This window comes from Gopherus evgoodei, chromosome 17 (genome assembly GCF_007399415.2).
Source record: "Gopherus evgoodei ecotype Sinaloan lineage chromosome 17, rGopEvg1_v1.p, whole genome shotgun sequence".
Taxonomy (NCBI): domain Eukaryota; kingdom Metazoa; phylum Chordata; order Testudines; family Testudinidae; genus Gopherus; species Gopherus evgoodei.
Genome location: NC_044338.1, coordinates 23,908,842 through 23,928,432, shown reverse-complemented (window position 1 = coordinate 23,928,432; position 19,591 = coordinate 23,908,842). Strand labels below are relative to the sequence as shown.

General features: G+C 57.2%; 1 protein-coding gene across 2 annotated transcripts in view; it reads right to left on the bottom strand.

Moving 5' to 3' along the window:
* Window positions 1–3,631: 3,631 nt before the first annotated feature.
* LIMK1 (LIM domain kinase 1) overlaps window positions 3,632–19,591 on the bottom strand; it is a 29,960-nt gene continuing 14,000 nt past the window's right edge. For both annotated transcript variants that reach the window (XM_030536709.1, XM_030536710.1), the window contains 13 exons: window positions 16,578–16,687; window positions 15,303–15,509; window positions 14,509–14,614; window positions 14,237–14,421; window positions 13,906–14,089; window positions 13,440–13,526; window positions 10,740–10,871; window positions 10,225–10,284; window positions 7,353–7,418; window positions 6,956–7,112; window positions 6,703–6,758; window positions 6,346–6,503; window positions 3,632–5,884 (listed from right to left, as the gene is read on the bottom strand). In XM_030536709.1, coding sequence (XP_030392569.1) covers window positions 5,722–5,884; window positions 6,346–6,503; window positions 6,703–6,758; window positions 6,956–7,112; window positions 7,353–7,418; window positions 10,225–10,284; window positions 10,740–10,871; window positions 13,440–13,526; window positions 13,906–14,089; window positions 14,237–14,421; window positions 14,509–14,614; window positions 15,303–15,509; window positions 16,578–16,687 — 1,671 coding nt within the window. In that variant the 3' untranslated portion in view covers window positions 3,632–5,721. The remainder of the gene's footprint in view (window positions 5,885–6,345; window positions 6,504–6,702; window positions 6,759–6,955; window positions 7,113–7,352; window positions 7,419–10,224; window positions 10,285–10,739; window positions 10,872–13,439; window positions 13,527–13,905; window positions 14,090–14,236; window positions 14,422–14,508; window positions 14,615–15,302; window positions 15,510–16,577; window positions 16,688–19,591) is intronic.

The window sequence follows — 19,591 nt, the reverse complement described above, 5'->3', positions numbered from 1 at the left end:
AAATTGATAGGCAGCAGATTTAAAACAAACAAAAGGACAAAAGCACAGTCAACCTGGGGAACTAGTTGCCAGGGGATGTTGTGAAGGCCAAAACTATAACAGGTTCAAAAAAGGATGCTAAGTTCATGGAGGATCGGTCTATCAATGCCAATTAGCCAGGATGGTCAGGAATGTACCTCCATGTCTAGTTGGCAGCCGGTTTCAAGTGGAGTGCCCCAAGGGTAGGTCCTGGGGCCGGTTTTGTTCAATATCTTCATTAATGATCTGGAAGATGGCGTGGATTGCATTCTCAGCAAGTTTGCAGATGACACTAAACTTGGAGAAGTGGTAGATACGCTGGAGGGTAGGGATAGGATACAGAGGGACCTAGACAAATTAGAGGACTGGGCCAAAAGAAACCTGATGAGGTTCAACAAGGGCAAGTGCAGAGTCCTGCACTTAGGATGAAAGAATCCCATTCACTGTTACAGACTAGAGACCGAATGGCTAGGAAGCAGTTCTGCAGAAGAGGACCTAGGGGTTACAGCGGACAAGAAGCTGGATATGAGTCAACAGTGTGGCCTTGTTGCCAAGAAGGCTTACGGCATTTTGGGCTGTATAAGTAGGGGCTGTCATAAACAGATAGTTAAGGGTTAATGTCTCTTTTACCTGTAAAGGGTTAACAAACAGGGAACCAAACACCTGACCAGAGGACCAATCAGGAGACAAGATACTTTCAAATCTTGGTGGAGGGAAGCCTTTGTTTGTGTTTGTGATTTTTCCACTTGTTGAGCCTCAAGGGAATTGAGTCTGTACTTAACAGGAAAGGGGACGGGAGGGGAGAAGGATGTTTTAGATTCACGGAGCTTGAATCTGTTTATCTCTGTAGGAGCCCAGGGAGGGAACACCTGGAGGGGAGGAGAAGGTGGGGGATCAAACCTAATTTCTTTGTGTTGTGATTCAAGGAGTTTGAATCACAGTATCTTCCAGGGTAACCCAAGGAGGGAAATGCTAGGAGAGGCACGGGTGAGGGAAAGAGTTTACTTTCCTTGTGTTAAGATCCAGGGGGTCTGGGTCTTGGGGGTCCCCAGAGAAGGTTTTGGTGGGACCAGAGTGTATCAGGCACTGGAATTCCTGATTGGTGGCAGCTTATCAGATCTAAGCTGGTAATTAAGCTTAGAGGAATTCATGCTGGTACTCCAACTTTTGGACTCTAAGGTTCAGATTGGGGAAAGATACTATGACGGGGCACTGCCAGCAGATCGAGGGATGTGATCATTCCCCTCTATTTGACATTGGTGAGGCCTCATCTGGAGTACTGTGTCCAGCTTTGGGCCCCACACTACAAGAAGGATGCGGAAAAATTGGAAAGAGTCCAGCAGAGGGCAACAAAAATGATAAGGGGGCTGGAGCAGATGACTTATGAGGAGAGGCTGAGGGAACTGGGATTGTTTAGTCTGCAGAAGAGAAGAATGAGGTGGGATTTGATAGCTGCTTTCAACTACCTGAAAGGGGGTTCCAAAGAGGATGGATCTAGACTGTTCTCAGTGGTACCAGATGATAGAACAAGGAGTAAAAGTCTCAAGTTGCAGTGGGGGAGCTTTAGGTTGGATATTAGGAAAACTTTTTCACTCAGAGTGGTGAAGCACTGGAATGGGTTACCTAGGGAGGTGGTGGAATCTCCTTCCTTGGAGGTTTTTACGGTCAAGCTTGACAAAGCTCTGGCTGGGATGATTCAGTTGGGGATTGGTCCTGCTTTGAGCAGGGGGTTGGACTAGATGACCTCCTGAGGTCCCTTCCAACCCTGATATTCTATGGTGCCCCTAGCCTCTGACTGCCAGAAGGTGGGAGTGGATGAGAGAGGCTAGATCACTCAGGAAATTGCCCTGTTCAGTCTGTCTCAAGTATCTGGCATTGGCCACTTTCAGGGTACAGGATACCGGGCAAGATGGACCATCGGTCTGATGCAGTATAGCCGTTCTTATAGTCTTAGCCATGAGACCATCCTTTCTCTTCCTGCAGTCTCTGCCTCATTCACTACATACTTTGTCACAAATGAGGCAGGGGTCTTACAGATTCCATTCTCAGAGCACTGAATGATACAAGGATCTGGTGGAAAAAAAATAGTATAGGCTCATGTAATTAAAGATGGTATAACGCAGATGCAAAAGGAGGCTGAATTAAAGTTGCACAAGAAACTTTAATTCCTGCATTTTCTAACTTTGGAGGGCCTTGCCTTTCTTTGAACATAAGATTGTTGTGTTCAATTTCTCAATTTAAAAACAAACAGAAATTCCATCATGTGGAACTATGTTGACTACAGCTTGGATTAGGAACAGTGACTGACTTTAGATCCACTACACAGAGCTTTGCCATCTGAGCAAAGGATGAACTGGTAGCAGTAGTAAGCTGTACACTGCTAGAGGGGGATGAGACACACAGATTTTTTAGAAGCTCGTAATGGCCTAACTGGGGTGAATTTTCCCAGGGACAGCAAACAGCCCCTCCTTGACACCAGGGCAGCCCTCTTGCCAGATTCCAAGCCCTTGCTCCAAAACACGGGGCCAGCATAGGGTTGTAATCATGTTTCAACATGGTCAAAGCACCATATTGTCCCTTGAACTCATTCCAGAAAACCTTCCATACTCTTGGCATGGGGAATTTCAGCTTGAACAGTTAAAACCTGGCAAAACATACTAGGGTGGTGTAAGTGCTGGGCAACCTTCACCAGATACTGCTACCCATGACCACGCCCTCTTCTGGGGAAAACTAGGTGGAGTGTGATGCAGCTGATGCAGCCACAGCGCAGCTGGCCCTAGTGGCAGGCAGAAAGAGGACTGAAGAGCCTTCCCACCCTAGCTGTAGCCCTGCAGTTCAGCATCAAGGCATGATGGGGGGTGGGGAGGCTGGCCCCGCCCTGCCCATGCAGATACAGACACCAAGTGGCTGGACAGTTGTTGGGTGGATGTTTGCATTTGGAAGGCATTGCAGGGAATGTTTCTGACATGTGTGCTTTTCCAGCTAGTGCCATGTCCCCTCTGCCGGTAACTGCTACATCCTCCTCTGACTTGAAAACTAGCCTGGCCCCTTCTGCCTTCCCTGGGCTGTCCACTGCTCTCCCAACTCGGGTGAAGAGCTGCTCTTGCTTTCTGGCTGCAGGTCTGTAGTAGCAGGTAGCTGGGCCTCTCCGTTCATGGCTTCTATGCCAGCAGGGAGAACCCTGGCAGAACTGAGCACAGGCAGTCACAATGGAGAGGGGATTTAGGCTTTGCTATTCAGCTCCCCCCTCCCCCCAGCACCTGCACAGCACAAATGCTGTGTAGTCATGTACGAGAGATGCCTGCTTTAAGCTCAAGGCATTGGCTCTGTGGAGTCCCCGTCATATCAGGAATGGGGGCTCTGCTGGGTGACTCCCCAGGACTGTCCAGGGAGCCCAGATGCTTTGCCAGTGACTCCTGGGCACGCAAACTGGGACAGCCTAGAAGTTGATGCTGTTTGAGACAGAGGATGAGCCACCACAGCCCTGGGGCATGTGGCTCGATGAAGGAGTGACTGGGGGCCATTGTGTGGTGGCCTGAACCACCCCCACTTCCAGAGGGGCCACCAGCGGAGATGGCAGGGCAGGGCCCTGCTGTGCTGAGCGAGGCAGTCAGAGGGAAGGACTGGATTTATTGAGTCATGACTTGTTACATCACAGTTTGAGAATTCTCCTTCCCGCCTCCGAGGACATCGGTTTTACTTCCAGGTAAAAGTGCGCAGAGACGCTTCACAGTTTGAATGCTTCCTGTAAGCAGAACTGAGGCAGAGTGACAATGGCAAACTCCAAATCGCCATGGCAGCCATATGAAAAAATAATACAAACTCTTCTCTTTAAATATATTACAGAAAATTAACCTGAATAAACGTAGCATGAACAGCACTGCACTGCAAAAACCACCAGGGGGGCGCCCTCCAGACCACAGCCCCTCTGCCAGTGCTTTCCCACAGAGACCCCGCATGGTGCTGGGCAACGGGTCAGCAGCCCCCTCATGGAGCCTTTGTAGTGGGTGGGAAAGCAAATGAAACCAACTGTGTCCCCCCACAGCCTCTCCCCTGGTTCAGAAAACCCAGAGCTGTGGGCCTGTGACAAACGGGGAGGGGTGGGGGCACACACCCTCCATAGAGGGACACATTTGCAGGCATGTGAAGGGAGCAGGAGTCACATACGCTGCAACAGAGACATGCACATCACTGTACAGTTACGGGAGAAGAGACGCTCCAGCTACATGTGTGGGGCGTTGCGCCCCCTTCAAGGGACTCCCAGCACGTACTCTCTCCTTCTCACGCACGCAGGCAAGACACCGCCACACAAGAGACATACCCAGAGCAAGCCATGCTCCTACCCCGCAGAACTCGCTCACGCCGGCGGGTGCCTCACCCCTGCTCAACAGGAATTTGGCTGGGGGAGCTCCACAGCCAGTCACCCAGGAGGGCTCCTGTCCCTCTGGCTTGGGCTCTGCATCTGGGACCTCAGGCGGACGTGGCGTGAACACGGAAGCAGGGAGTGTCATGGCCCGGGAGATACACAGTGCAGTCCTAGAGAGAGGGGAGCTGGCTCCTAGAACACCAGGGCACAAGAGAGGCCAAGGCCCCTGAGCAGAGCTGGGAGACGTTTAATGAGAGAGGGGATGTGCCAGAGGAGAGCAGAGGCCCCGGCAGCCTGCCAGCAGGGCAGGAATGGGATCAGACCCCCTCTGGGAGTGCTCCCCTCTGCTGGAGGGCCCAGGTCCCCTTCTCCGATCCAGTTGGCCTCATGCCAAGGTGTTCTTGCACTGAACTAAGCACTAGCAAAGAGACGGGGGCTGTAGGCCCAGGGAGGAGAGAGTAAGGGGGAGTGATACACAGGGATCCCAAGATGGAAAAGAAAGAGTTTGTGGGACCCCAGCCATCTCTACAGAGGGGGCATTGCAACAGTTATCTACTGGGATCAGAGGCACCCAGCCCTGAAGCAACACCCTCCCTCTCGGTACCATCAGAGAGACACGCCTGACTTGCACATGCACCCCATCACACGCATGCACACGCCTGCCCGCAGAGGGCCGCTGAGCTCCCACGGGCCCAGAGAACCCTTCAGCTTTGCAATGCAAGTTCACAAACCCAAGGCACCACTTTGACAGGCCAAGCGGCTGCACAGGGGAAGGCTGGGGCACCCTGCAGGCTCTGAGTGAGGCCTAGTGCCCCCCAGCCACTGGGGCAGAGCCCGGGGTCGGAGCGAGTCAGTGCCCCTCACCCTCTGAGGAGTGTGAAAAGGGCCGTGCAGGCAGGTGGCTCCCCAAGGAGTGGGGCTGCAGGCTGCGCTCAGCTCCTGCAGGTCCTGCCGCATGGCAGGCTGCCGCACACCTAGCATGCTGCAGGCTCCGCATGGGGAGAGGCTATGTACATTCAGGACCAGCGGCTTGCTGCCGTCCCGTGGGGGCCATGGGCAGGGATGCAGGGAAAGTGCAGTGGGTGGGGAGGGCTGGCTCCCCCAAGGGAACTGAACGGCAAACGGCAAGGGTAGCAACCAAACTGGCCTTGCTGAGAGGGCTTGGCCATCGGCTGCTGCTGAGGCACCCCAGAGATCCAGCCCTGGGAGGGCCGGTGGCAGAAGGGGGCAGTGCTTGCCCTCTGGGCTGTGCTCCCCATGAGTTGTGAGTGTGAGGGAGGAGCGTGTGAGAGCTCTTCCCCCACGCCAGGGGCTGGCTGCTGCCTGCGGCCCGGTGCTCAGTCAGGGACCTCGGGGTGCATGGGCAGCCCGCCCTCGCCCCGCCGGTACGACTCCCAGAAGGCCCGATCCAGCTGCTCCAGCTGCGAGCTCAGCGGCAAGTGGATCTCCAGGTGCATGTGCAGTGCTTCCAGCCACTGTGCCAGCCTGGGGAAGGAGGGCCTGGGGGAGAGAGGCCAGGTTAGATCCTGAGCACGAGGGGAACCCTTCCCCCAGCACAAGGGCAATCCCTCGCCCCTGGGCACAAAGATCAGACCCTCCCCCCTAGCACCCTGACCGCTTGGGCCAGACCCCTCCCCACAGCACCCTGAGCATGGAGGTCAGACCCTCTCCCCCAGCATCCCGGGACACAGGGGTCAGACCTCTCCTCACCCAGTCTGAGCTTAGCATGAGGGTCAGAGACCCCACAGCCCCAGGGGGAAAGCGCCCTCTGCAGGGGGCAGGAGCACTGTTCAATTCCCCCCTCCAGCCCAGAGTCTCTCGTTCTGTCAGCAGGGAGCCAGGTGCATGGGGCATTGCTGTGCGTGTACAGGCAGGGGGTGCTGTGCGAGCGTTTATGGGACCAGCGGTCCCTTTCTCTCCCACACTCACTGCCTGGGGCTGGCCAGGGCTCCCCTGCTCACCTCTTCTCAGGGTCCAGGTCGCAGCAGTGCACGGCGATGGGAAAGAAGCTTGGGGGGCAGGCAGGAGGGCAGTATCGCTCCAGGAACCCTCGCACGTTGAGGCCGAAGTCCATGGTCCTGGGCAGGTAGTCGGGGTCGGCGCTGACCCGGCCAATGATCTGGGGTTGGGGGAGCACAGGGGTTAGGAGTGGGACCCAGCACAACTCAATGGAGAGCTCCGTCCAGGCAGCATGAAGCCACCTAGCGCTGCAGGGACACCCGGACACAGGAACTAGGGGGCTGGGCAAGGTGCAGAAGGGGGTGGGGGCAGGGCTGAGGGGATGCACAGCAGCTCTGAGCCCCCGGGAAGACACTTGCCTCGCACAAGAGAATGCCAAACGAGAAGATGTCGACTTTCTCATCGTAGCTCCTGCCTGCAGGGAGAGAGGAGACAGGTCAGCCCCTACCAGGCCCTGCTTCCCCCTGCCCCTTACATTGCCCTCCGGTGGCGTGAGGACAGGCAGGCCCAGCACTGCCAGGTCATGGATGTGCCCCCCGGCTGCAGATGCCCGCGATACCCTGGCTGCCCTGGGTCTAGCGCTCCTAACCGTGCCCCAGCTTCTCCGCTTACCATTGATCATCTCTGGGGCCATCCAGTAGGGGTTCCCCACCACCGTGTAGCGCTTCTTGCGGTCCGGTTTCTTCAGGTTCTTGAGCTGCTCAGGCTGGTTCTTTTCATCCACCATGAGCCGGGCCAGCCCAAAGTCGGCCACCACCACACTCCTGTTCTGAGCAGGAGAGACGGGCACAGGTCACCGCCGGCAGGCAAAGGCCAAGGCAGCTGCTTGCAACCACTCATGGTAGCAGAACCACGCAGTGCCGAGTCTGGAGTCAGCCCCTGCTGCACACCAGCCTGGGCCTTCTCAGCCACGGCTGCCGGCCGCCTGCCCGGCTCCCAGCCAGGTCCAGGGCTCTGTGCGGAGGCCAAGATGGCACCTGGGCCTGGCTCAGCAAACAGCAGCACTTACCTCCCGCACCAGGCAGTTGTGAGAGTTGAGATCACGATGGATGATGTTCATCGAGTGCAGATAGGCCTGGGGGAGCAAGGACCGAGGTCAGAACGGCACCAACTCACTGCACCCTCCTACATGGGGGCAGCACGCTGGCACTCAACGCTGCCTATGGCACCCCTGCCTGTACGTGCACAGCAACGCTCCCATAAACACCTGTACAGCGCCTCCGCTGTACATGTACAGCAACACCCCCCTAAACACCCAGACAGCGCCCCCACCTGTACATGTACAGCAACACCCCCATAAATACCCAGACAGCGCCCCCCACCTGTACATGTACAGCAACAACCCCATAAACACCCAGACAGCGCCCCCACCTGTACATGTACAGCAACAACCCCATAAACACCCAGACAGCGCCCCCACCTGTACAGGTACAGCAACAACCCCATAAACACCCAGACAGCGCCTCCGCTGTACATGTACAGCAACACCCCCCTAAACACCCAGACAGCGCCCCCACCTGTACATGTACAGCAACACCCCCATAAACACCCGCACAGCACCCCCCACCTGTACATGTACAGCAACAACCCCATAAACACCCAGACAGCGCCCCCACCTGTACATGTACAGCAACAACCCCATAAACACCCACACAGCGCCCCCACCTGTACATGTACAGCAATGCCCCCCTAAACACCTGTACAGTGTCCCCACTGTACATGTACAGCAACGCCCCCATAAACACCTGCATAGCGCCCCTGCTGTACATGTAGAGCAACGGCCCCCTAAACACCCACATAGCGCCCCCACCTGTACATGTACAGCAACGCCCCCATAAACACCCGCACAGCGCCCCCAACTGTACATGCACAGCCACACCCCCGTAAACACCCACAGTGCCCCCACCGGTACATGCACAGCAACAACCCCATAAACACCCGCACAGTGCCCCCAACTGTACATGTACAGCAACAACCCCATAAACACCCGCACAGTGCCCCCAACTGTACATGTACAGCAATAACCCCATAAACACCCACAGTGCCCCCACCGGTACATGCACAGCAACAACTCCATAAACACCCACACAGCGCCCCCAATTGTACATGTACAGCAACGCCCCCCTAAACACCTGCACAGTGCCCCCACCTGTACATGTACAGCAACGCCCCCATAAACACCTGCATAGCGCCCCTGCTGTACATGTAGAGCAACGCCCTCCTAAACACCCACACAGCGCCCCCACCTGTACATGTACAGCAACGCCCCCATAAACACCAGCATAGCGCCCCTGCTGTACATGTAGAGCAACGCCCCCCTAAACACCCACACAGCGCCCCCACCTGTACATGTACAGCAACACCCCCATAAACACCTGCACAGCACCCCCACTGTACATGTACAGCAACACCCCCATAAACACCCGCAGTGCCCCCACTGTACATGTACAGCAACACCCCCATAAACACCCGCACAGTGCCCCCACTGTACATGTACAGCAACACCCCCATAAACACCCGCACAGCGCCCCCACCTGTACATGCACAGCAATGCCCCCATAAACACCCTGACAGCACCCCCACCTGTACATGTACAGCAATGCCCCCCAAACAACTGCACAGTGCCCCCCCCTCTACATACACAGCTATGCCCCCAGAAACACCCACACACCACCCCGGCCTGCACGTTCCCATAAATACCCATAAAGTGCCCCCGCCCACACATGTACAGCAACGCTCCCATAAACACCTGCACAGTGCCCCTCCCTGTACATGCACAGCCACACCCCCATAAACACCTGCATAGTGCCCCCGCCTCTACATACACAGCAACACTCCCATAAACACCTGTACAGTGCCCCCGCCTGTAGATGTACAGCAATGCCCCCATAAATACCTGCACAGCACCCCCGCCTCTACATACACAGCAACTCCCCCATAAACCCCGCACAGTACCCCTGCCTGTAGATGTACAGCAACACCCCCATAAACAGCTGCACAGTGCCCCCGCCTGTAGATGTACAGCAACACCCCCAAAAATACCTGCACAGCACCCCCGCCTCTACATACACAGCAACTCCCCCATAAACGCCGCACAGCGCCCTGCCTGTATGGGCACAGCAATGCCCCCATAAACACCCGTACTGTGCCTGCCTGTACATGCACAGCATCTATAGACGAACACTGAGCTCCTGACTGTTCCCCAGCGTGGTGCAAGTAGAAATCGTTTCTTGCCGGTATGCTGCACGCATGGGAGGGACACAAAGGGGGGGGGCATGGGACATCCCCACGTGACTCCTCCCCACCCCGTCCCAAGCCTGAGGCCCCTGCACTCTCCCGTCCCCTCCCCATGATCCACATCCACCCCACATTACCTGCGGGGGGGGGGGGGGGAGCTCTGTCCTCTTCCTGCTGCACCGGAGACTCCGGGCCGGAGGACTCAGGAGAGGCAGTTGTGTGGAAGGGCTGGGGGCCGGGATGGGAGCGGTACAACCGCACCAGAGGAGTTGCCGGCGTTCTGTTCATTTCCCCACTGGGCACCGCAGAAAGGAAAGGAGCAGAATGCCGACAGCTACCCCCGGCAGTCCTCCGGCGGGGCTGCTATACAGACAGAGGAGACACCGCCCCATGGAAGGGCTGGGGGCAGGCTCCTCCTCTGTCTTTCCGGTAGGCTATACCAGCTATAAATATCTTACTGGTATGGCGGACCGGACCGGAGCACCGGATTTGCCCCACTGGTTCCCCTGCATGCAATCCCTCGTGTGGCTTTGTTTGGAGTGTCCCATTGCCCCCACCAATAAGCCAGGTGTGTATGTGCACAGCAAACCCTCCCACAGCAATTCAACCCATGGGCACTACCTCTGCTGAGATCCCACACTCACCATGCCAGACGCAATGTCCTTGGCAAAGCTCACGCGCTGGCTCCATGGGTACTGGCTGTCCTGCGGGTGGAAGGGTTCCATTAGTGACAGGAGAGGGAAGGGGTGCTTGCCTGCATGCCCTGTCCTGCAGCAGGCCCTGGGCCATGGCTCAGAGGCTGCCCAGAAGCGCTTAGCAATGGCTTGCATGAGCACAGCCCAACTGCCCCTGCCCCAGAGAGCCCTGGCCATCGTCTGCACGGGTACAGCCCAGCCACCCCTGCCCCAGGAGAGCCCTGGCCATCATCTGCACAGGTACAGTCCAGCCACCCCTGCCCCGGGAGAGCCCTGGCCATAGTCTGCATGGGCACAGCCCAGCCACCCCTGCCCCAGGAGAGCCCTGGCCATCGTCCGATGGGCACAGCCCAGCCACCTCAAAGACGTACGTTCTACCAACAGTGTCATAATGTCCAAAATTTCTCATGTCCAACCCCCGAGTTGCACCTGGAGCTCTAGGCCAGGGCAGCTCCCCTGCTCACCATGCTCTTTATGATGCCTCGTAGGGTCCCCCCCTTGATGTATTCTGTGATGAAATTCAACCTCTTGTCCTTGTATAGCACCCCGATAAACTTCAGCACATTGGGGTGCTCTAGGCATCGCATCACTTTCACCTATGGGAGCCAAAGCACCATGGTCATTGTTTCATGGATCCCAAGGCCAGCAGGGTCACTGAGGCCATCTAGTCTGACCCCTGTAGTGCACAGGCCGGAGACCTGCCCCACACTTATTCCTAGAGCAATGGCCAATCTTGATTTAAAATAGAATCCATCACAACCCTTATCAGTTGTTCCAAGAGTTAATTACTCTGACTGTTAAAAAAACTCAATTATTTGTAATCTACCCCTGTCCAGTTTCAGCTTCCAGCTGTTGGGTCTTGTTAGACCTTCGTTTGCTAGACTGAAGAGCCAAATTTCTGTTCCCCAGGTAGGTACTTCCAGACTGAGATCAGCTCACTCCTTCTCTTTCTTAGGCTAAACTGATCAAGCTGCTTGAGTCAATCACTATCAGGCAGGTTTCTAATCCTCTAATAATTCTTGTGCTTTCCTCTGAACCTTCTCCAATTTACCAACATCCTTTATGAACTGCGGGCACCAGCACTGGACACAGGATTCCAGCAGTGGTCACACCAGTGCCAGATACAGAGGAAAAATAACCTCCCTGCTCCTACTCGAGATTCCCATTTATGCCTCCCAGGATCACATTAACCCTTTTGGCCACAGCATTGCACTGGGATCTCCTGTTCAGCTGATTATCCACCACGACCTGCACATCTTTTTCAGAGTCCCTGCTTCCAAGGGCAGTGTGGCTGACTCTCTTTGTTCCACAGACATTTACATTTAGCTGTATTAAAAACACACATTGTTTGCTTGTGCCCAGTTTACCAAGTGATCCAGATCTCTCTGAAACAGTGACCTGTCCTCTTCGTTATTTACCATCCCCCAAGTCTTCTGTCATCTGCAAACTTTAGCAGTGATGGTTTTGTGTTCTCTTTCAGGTCATTGATAAAAAAGGTTACATAGCCTAGGGCCCAGAACCGATCCCTGCAGGACCCCACTAGAAATGCTCCCACTCAATGACAATTCCCTGTTCACAATTACATTTTGCGATGGGGTCACAAAGTGAGTAGCCTAACACAGCGCTGCTGCTGAGAGCCCAAGAGGGCATGGATGGAGTCCAAGAAAAGGCCTTTCCCCTGCCCCCACTGGGCTGGGTCCCCTCAGAGTCATAGAAATGTCGGGCTGGAAGGGACACCAAGAGGTCACCTAGTCCAGTCCCCTGCACTGAGGCAGGACTAAGGCTTGTCTGACTCTGACCATCCCCAGGTTTTGTCTAACCTGTTCTTAATACCTGTGACAGGGATTCCAGAACCCCCCTTGGCAATTTGTTCCAGTGCTTAACCACCCTGACAGTTACAAAGCTCTAATGTCCAACCTAAACCTCCCTTGCTGCAATTTAAGCCCATTGCTTCTTATCCTGCCCTCAGTGGCTAAGGAGAACAATTTATCACCCTCCTCCCTGTGACAACGTTTAACATATTTGAAAACTGCTATCATGTCCCCTCCCAGTCTTCTCTTCTGCAGACTAAACAAACCCAATTTTTTCAATCTTTCCTCGGAGGTCATGTTTTCTAGACCTTTCATCATTTGTGTTGCTCTTCTCTGGACTTTCTCGAATTTGTACACATCTTTCCCGAAGTATGGTGCTCAGAACCAGACACAATACTCCAGCTGAGTAACAGTGCTGAGTAGAGAGGAAGAATTACTTCTCGTGTCTTGCTTACAACACTCCTGTTAATACAGCCCACAGTGATTTTTTGCACCAGTGTTACACTGTTGACTCATATTTAGCTTGTGATCCACTCAGACCCCCAGATCCCGTTCCGCAGTGCTCCTTCCTAGGCAGTCATTTCCCATTTTGTATGTGTGCGACTGATTGTTCCTTCCTAAGTGGAGTACTTTGCATTCGTCCTTATTGAATTTCATCCTATTAACCCTAGACCAGTGGTTCTCAAACTTTTGTACTGGTGACCCCTTTCAAATAGCAAGCCTCTGAGTGCGACCCCCCCCCAATTAAAAACACTTTTTATATATTTAACACCATTATAAATGCTGGATTCAAAGTGGGGTTTGGGGTGGAGGCTGACCTTCCATGTAATAACCTCGCGACTGCCGAGGGGTCCCGACCCCCAGTTTGAGAACCCCTGCTCTAGACCATTTCTCCAGTTTGCCCAGATCATTTTGAATTTTAATCCTATCCTCCAAAGCACTTGCAACCCCTCCCAGCTTGGTATCATCTGCCAGCTTTATAAGTGTACTCTCTATGCCATTATCTAAATCACTGATGAAGCTATTGAATAGAACCGGACCCAGGACAGATCCCTGTGGGACTCCACTCGTTATGTCCTTCCAGCTTGACTGTGAACCACTGATAACTACTCTCTGAGTGCGGTTTTCCAGCCAGTTGTGCAAACATCTTACAGTAAGTGCATCTAGGTGTCCCTAGTTTGCTCATGAGGTCTGTTGAGACAGTATGAAAAGCCTTCCTTCAGCCTTGAGGAGTAGGAGAGGGACAGAGACTGGGTTGGATCAGGATCAGGGTTGAAGGACAGAGACTGTGATGGGCCAGGGTGTGTCTGGAGTGAGATCAGGGCTCAGCAACAGCAAGCAGTGTGGACTCACCTCTTTGAGGAATGCCCTCTGGGTCTCCTCATCAAAGCGGATCAGTTCCTTCATGACCATCACCTCGCCTGTCTCCCGGTGCGTCACCTGGCAGAGAGGGGCAGAGTGTTGGGGGAGCAGCCACATCCCCGCAGCTCCCTGCTGCAAGAAGCAGTTCTCAGCAGGGTGGGGCTGCAATGGATACTGGAGTGGGGAAGGGCCCTCGCCTCTCTATGGCAGCCACTGGGAGACCCACCTCCCCGTGTGGTGGGACAGTTACAGGATAATAGGGGGACAAGAGAGATGAGCCCATCACACAGGTGACACTGGGAGAAGGGACAGGGATCTGCAATGCAAACCCTGACAGTGGCCTGAGGGGCCTGGCCGCTGCTCTCCTGGGCTCTCACCTTGGGGGCGAGAGGGGAAGCTGGGTTACCAGATGGGTGGGTATGGGGACCAGCGGAGGCCCAAGCTGGGTGGGCGGTACCTTAATGGCCTGTCCAAAGCAGCCCTTCCCCAGCACCTCGCCGTGGATCAAGTCTGAGGGACGGAAAATGCGGTGCGTGCGGGAGACAATGCGGAGCGACTCGGAGCGGCTGATGTCCTTGCGCTGGGAGGCAGGGGAGCCCAAGGAGCTGGAGCACGGGGACTTGTCGATGCTGCAGCTCCTCCTGCAGAGCCAGGCAAAGCACACAGTAAGTCAGCTGGGCCATGGCCGCAGGGGCCCCAGGTTCTATCCCACCGGAGCTCTCACACCCTCAACCCTTCCTTCGGCCCACCCAGCAGCATGCTGGGCATGCTTGTAGCTCTGTCCTTACATGACTGTCCTCTGGCTGACAGCGCTGGCCTCACCGCCAGGCATGCAGGCCGGTGAGCGCTGGGGGCTGTGCAGGTCGGCCAGGGGGCTGCTCTCCAGCGCCGACTCAGGGGCCACCACCTCGTGGGGGTCGTGTTCTATGGTCAGCTGGAGGAGGCGGCTGGTCTCCTGGATCAGCAGGTCAATCTGCAGGCACAGAGTGAGGGACTCAGGTCCCTGGGCAGCTGCCTGGGCCCTGCTGGCTGGCTGGGGGAGCATGGGGAGGGCACATACCTCGTCCAGCGGAACGTGCCTAATGGGGGTGCCGTTGATCTCCAGGATACGGTCTCCAATGTGGATGGAGTTCTTCATGTCGGGGCTGATGCAGTCAGGGTCCACTCTGGGGGCAGGGCACACACAGTGCAGTGAGCTCCCGCCACACCTGCATGGGGACAGGCTTACGCAGCCCCACGTCCAGCCCCCTGGATGGAGTTCGAGGGTCCCAGGCATCCCCACCCCACACAGTGAAGAGGCTTTTAGGTTTCACCCACTGGGGGCAGAGAAGGCACCAGTGCCCCCCACCTCCTTGCATACAAAATGACACCTGGTCACCGCCAGCACCACAGGCTAATGCCCCAGCCACCCCTGCAAGAGACTGGCCCAGACACCCCCAGCCCCAGTGGCTTCTGTGTCCTCCACTTGGGCAGGGCGGGGGGATTCTCCCCTGTTCTTGGCTGCTCAGTGGCCCCTCCGGCAAAGGGGTTTGGGGGATGGTTTTGGTGCTGCACACACAGATCCCATTGCAAGTGGCTCTACCTGGGGCCCTCCTTGCTGGCACTAGACGGGATGTGAACTCCCACCCCTCAGAAGGGTGAAGCAGGGTGTGTGCATGGGGTGGGGGGGCTGGATTCAGTCTGCAGGGCTCTTTGGCCTCCTCCCCATGCACAGAGCTGTGAGAATTGGCAGAGGGGCTCCCACTGCACCAGGGAGATCTGTGCCCACTAGCTCCAAGCCTGCTACCTGTGGAATGCTCCCCTCTCCCTGCTGGTGCTAGAGCATCGTCCCCCTGCCCTGGGGCAGATACTTACTCTCGGACCCGGACCGTGTGGGAGTGTTCTGAGCCACAGTCCTGGGAGCTGCAGTGCTGGTCAATGGACACAGAGAGCCCTCGCTTCCCGTCGCTGCAGGCTGGGATGGACACCAGTGTGACAGTGTGTGGGATCCGGGCACCCGGGGAGTTCGGCAGGATCTGCTCTATCACCGGGGTCACCACCATCTGGTAGTAGCAGTGCCCGCTGGGAGAGGTGGGGAGGAGGGCAGCGGAGCAGAGACCCAGCGGGGGGAGACAGGAGAGACGCCATGAGCAGTTTGTTAGCAGTTTTTCTTTGCAGATGGGTTCAGGGCAAGGGGGACCCAGGCGCTGGCCTGTGGAGGGGAATAGCCCCTCTCAGGAGAGGCAGTGAACAGCGGGCTGGGGCTCACCCCGTGCTCCCTAACAGTGCATTTCAGTCTGTGGCATGTCCCAAGAGGGGGACTCGCTGAGCACCCACTCTGCAATGTGCCACAGCTGGGCTATACTCTGCCCCACTCTCCCCACTGTGTCCAGAAGGCTGCACTGGGACGTGGGCCCAAGAACAGGAGCACAGTGGGGCCATAGCAGTCCCAAGAGTTAGTGGGACAACACAGGATGGCCCAGATCAGCCCATTGGCCACTAGACCAGTACCCCCCTCCTACATGCCGGAATGGATCAGCCCACTGGCCACTAGTCTGGTACCCCCTGCCACGTGCTGGAATGGATCAGCCCACTGGCCACTAGTTTGGTACCCTCCACCCACCCACGCGCTGGAATGGATCAGCCCATTGGCCACTAGTTCGGTATTCCCCCACGCACTGGAATGGATCAGCCCATTGGCCACTAGTCTGGTATCCCCCCCACCCGCTGGAACGGATCAGCCCACTGGCCACTAGTCCGGTACCCCCCCACCCGCTGGAATGGATCAGCCCACTGGCCACTAGTCCGGTACCCCCCCTCCACCCGCTGGAATGGATCAGCCCACTGGCCACTAGTGCGGTACACCCCCACCCGCTGGAATGGATCAGCCCACTGGCCACTAGTCCGGTACCCCCCCACCCGCTGGAATGGATCAGCCCACTGGCCACTAGTCCGGTACCCCCCCCGCCCGCTGGAATGGATCAGCCCATTGGCCACTAGTCGAGTACCTGCTGGAATCATTGCCACTGCTGTTTGCGGTGGGCCCCTGTGGGTGTGACTGTGCCCCAGTAGGGGGCATGACGCTGGCCCGGGTGGGAGGGGACGTGAGCCCGGCCCTGGGGGGAGGGGTGTGAGCCCAGCCCCACATACCAGTAGAGCTTGGAGCGCTCCACGAGCGCGTAGGTGTCGCCGTCACCGATGAACGCCCGGCAGCTGAGGCAGCTGAAGCACTCCGGGTGGTATTTCTGCTCCCCAGCCACCTGTTCAGGAGATACAGAGCGAGGGCTGAGCGTGCACACCTGGCTGCACCCCCCACCGCTCAGGGAGCAGCCGGGCGAGCGCTGGGCCAAGCATCCTGCCCAATGCACTCCTCTGCTGTGCCTGGAAGAGCCTCCTGCAGCTGGGCCTGAGCCCCACAGGCTGCTGGCCCCATGGCTGGACAGGCGCATGGGACTGGTTCATGGGGGGTCCAGGCCAATGATGGGGCGAGGCAGGAGTTACATCCTGCATCCCTGCTCTGAACCCCAGCAGCCGGAGCTTGAGCTCCCTCATGGTGCTATTGGCAAGATCCACTTCCCTGCTGCCCTGTGCTATAGCCCATTCCTCCTCTCTGGTCCTCTGCCCGTGAGCTCTGCCCATGGACACAGGGCCCCATTCACTGGTGCTAGGTGGCTCCTTGGCACCAACATACAACACAGCAGTAAAGCCCCCTGGGAAACTCCCCCATGCAGGGGCCCTCTGGTAGGAGAGGAGCCAGCTCTGACAGCTTTGTGCCTCCTCTACAGGAACCTCAGCACCGGGGGTGCGACAGCAGCTGGAGCAGGTCTGGCCAAGGCAGTGCTTTGCCCCACTATTCCTCACCTGCATTTGGGGCACAAGGAACGGCAACCCTGGGCCCCCTCGTGGCTCTGGGCCAGGCTCTGAAGCAAGATTACCCCAAGTCCTCTTCTAAGGGGTTGCACCAGGGATCCTGCCTTCAGGGCTTGGATCCCTGCTCCCTGCTGCAGGAGTCCGCCTCTCACTTGCCATGTGCTGGGAGCTCACCCCCACCCAGGCGGTGAGGGGAGCCCACCAGGCAGGGATCTGTCTGTGAGGTGGTGTGGAGTGATGGCCTCGTGCCCTAGCAGGGAGGGGCCCGGCCCTTCTCTTCTGCTTGGGGAGCCAGAGCCAGGATCACCAGGCTCTGCTCTGGGCGCCTCAGGAGAAAAGCCAGACAGGCTCCGGGGCTGGAGGGAGCCCACAGTGAGAGGAGATTCAGGGAGCTGGCCTAGGGACAAGTGGGGGACAGAGACAGCACTAAGGCCCTGCAGAGCCCGAGCAGGGAGGGCAGCTACTCAGCCAGGGCACCTCAGGAATCACAGGATTAGATGTAGTAAAGGAAAATGCGCCCTGATGGCCAGGCCAAGGCTGCTGAGGGTGAGAGCTCTTCGCCCCTGGCTGGACAAAGCCCTGGGAGCAGCCCTGCCCAGTGGGGACAGCCTGGATGGGACCCCAGGGCCTGCTCTCATGGCCAGGGCACTACATCCCGTGGCTGGGGTGGGGCAAAGAGCCCCTCCCTGCCCTGTGCTTGTAAACAAGGGGAAGTGCCCTGGGCTGCGGCATAGTCACATGGCTGGCCTCCCCAGCCCGGCCTTTCCCCGCTGTGGCAATGACAGCACTTCACTGAAGCACCCTGGGTGGGAGACGGGAAGTGCAGAGGCAGGGCTGCCCGGAAGGCACTTGCTGGCTCGGCTCCCTGCCTGGCTGGACCAGACCTCCGAACACAGCTCTTTTGGGGTGACCTGGGCGGGGACAGGCTCTCCTGGGGGGCATGCAGGACATGCACAGGTTAAGCCCTGGGGTTCGGAAAGAGATTTGAGCATGGAGGAGAGCTGCCATGCGGGAACCCCTGGGCTCAGCCTCAGAAGCCCTGGTCCTAGGGGGACCCCTGGGCTCAGTCTCAGAGGCCCATTCCCTGCGGGGACCCCTGGGCTCAGTCTCAGAGGTGCCATCGATGGGGGAATCCCCGGGCTCAGTCTCAGAGGCCCTGGCCCTGGGGGGGACCCCTGGGCTCAGTCTCATAGGCCCATTCCCTGCGGGAGACCCCTGGGCTCAGTCTCAGAGGACCTGGCCCTGGGGGGACCCCTGGGCTCAGTCTCAGAGGCCCATTCCCGGGGGGGGACCCTTGGGCTCTGTCTCAGAGGTCCTGACTCTGGGGGGACCCCTGGGCTCTGTGTCAGAGGCCCAGGCCCTGGGGGATCCCTGGGCTCTGTGTCAGAGGCCCAGGCCCTGGGGGATTCCTGGGCTCAGTCTCAGAGGCCCTGTCCACATGTGCTGGGGTGAAGCTGTATAAACCCAGCAGGACAGTGTTCATGAACCGAAAGGCAATCAATTGGCAGGTAGTGACTGTCGGATGTAAACATCCCCTGCAGCCCAAACCCTGCGTGCTGAGCGGGCGCTGCAGCCCCAGCACGGCACTGACTAGCACAGCTGCTCGCATGGGGAAGGTTGGGAGTTTGCCAGTAAAACCTGCGCCAAATCGCTCCCCACAGAGGGCCCACCAGACAAACAGAAGCGAGAGGTATCAGCAGCTCTGTGCTGCCCACGCTGAGCGAGTGAGACGCAGAGTGAGTCACGGACAGGGAGGTGAGACTGCCAGTGCTGTCAGCTTGGGGCTCCCCAGGAATGGAGGACAGGAGGTTTGAGTCGCTTTTGACGTGACAATGTCCCGTTAACTCCTGGGGCTGGAACCTCTCTCACCAGGCGTGACTCCACTGCCATCACTGGGGTCCCAGCAGGGGTGCTGAAACCACGTATTTGGGTTTTTATTGCTACTTCCACCAAGGGGGTGCGGCAGCCTCCCCCAGCACCTATGGGTATCACTACTGACCCCTTGTCTGCAAAGGGGATAGATATGGCACTTGACCACGTCAGTGCACCCTGGCTATTCTCCCAGCTCCCTGACTAATTGCCACTTATCTGCCTCAGGCAAGAAATCTGAGGTTACAAGTTTCCACCCAAAATCCAGTGACATTAGTGATATCAACAAGCCCCTCAATCCCGCCTCCAATGGCCAAGGGGCCCGGTTGCTGGAAAGCAACATCATTCCTGGCCCTCCCCTTCGTGGGCAGTGGCCGCAGCTCCCAGTCTGGCCCTTACCTGTAGCATGAAGCTGTACCAGTTCC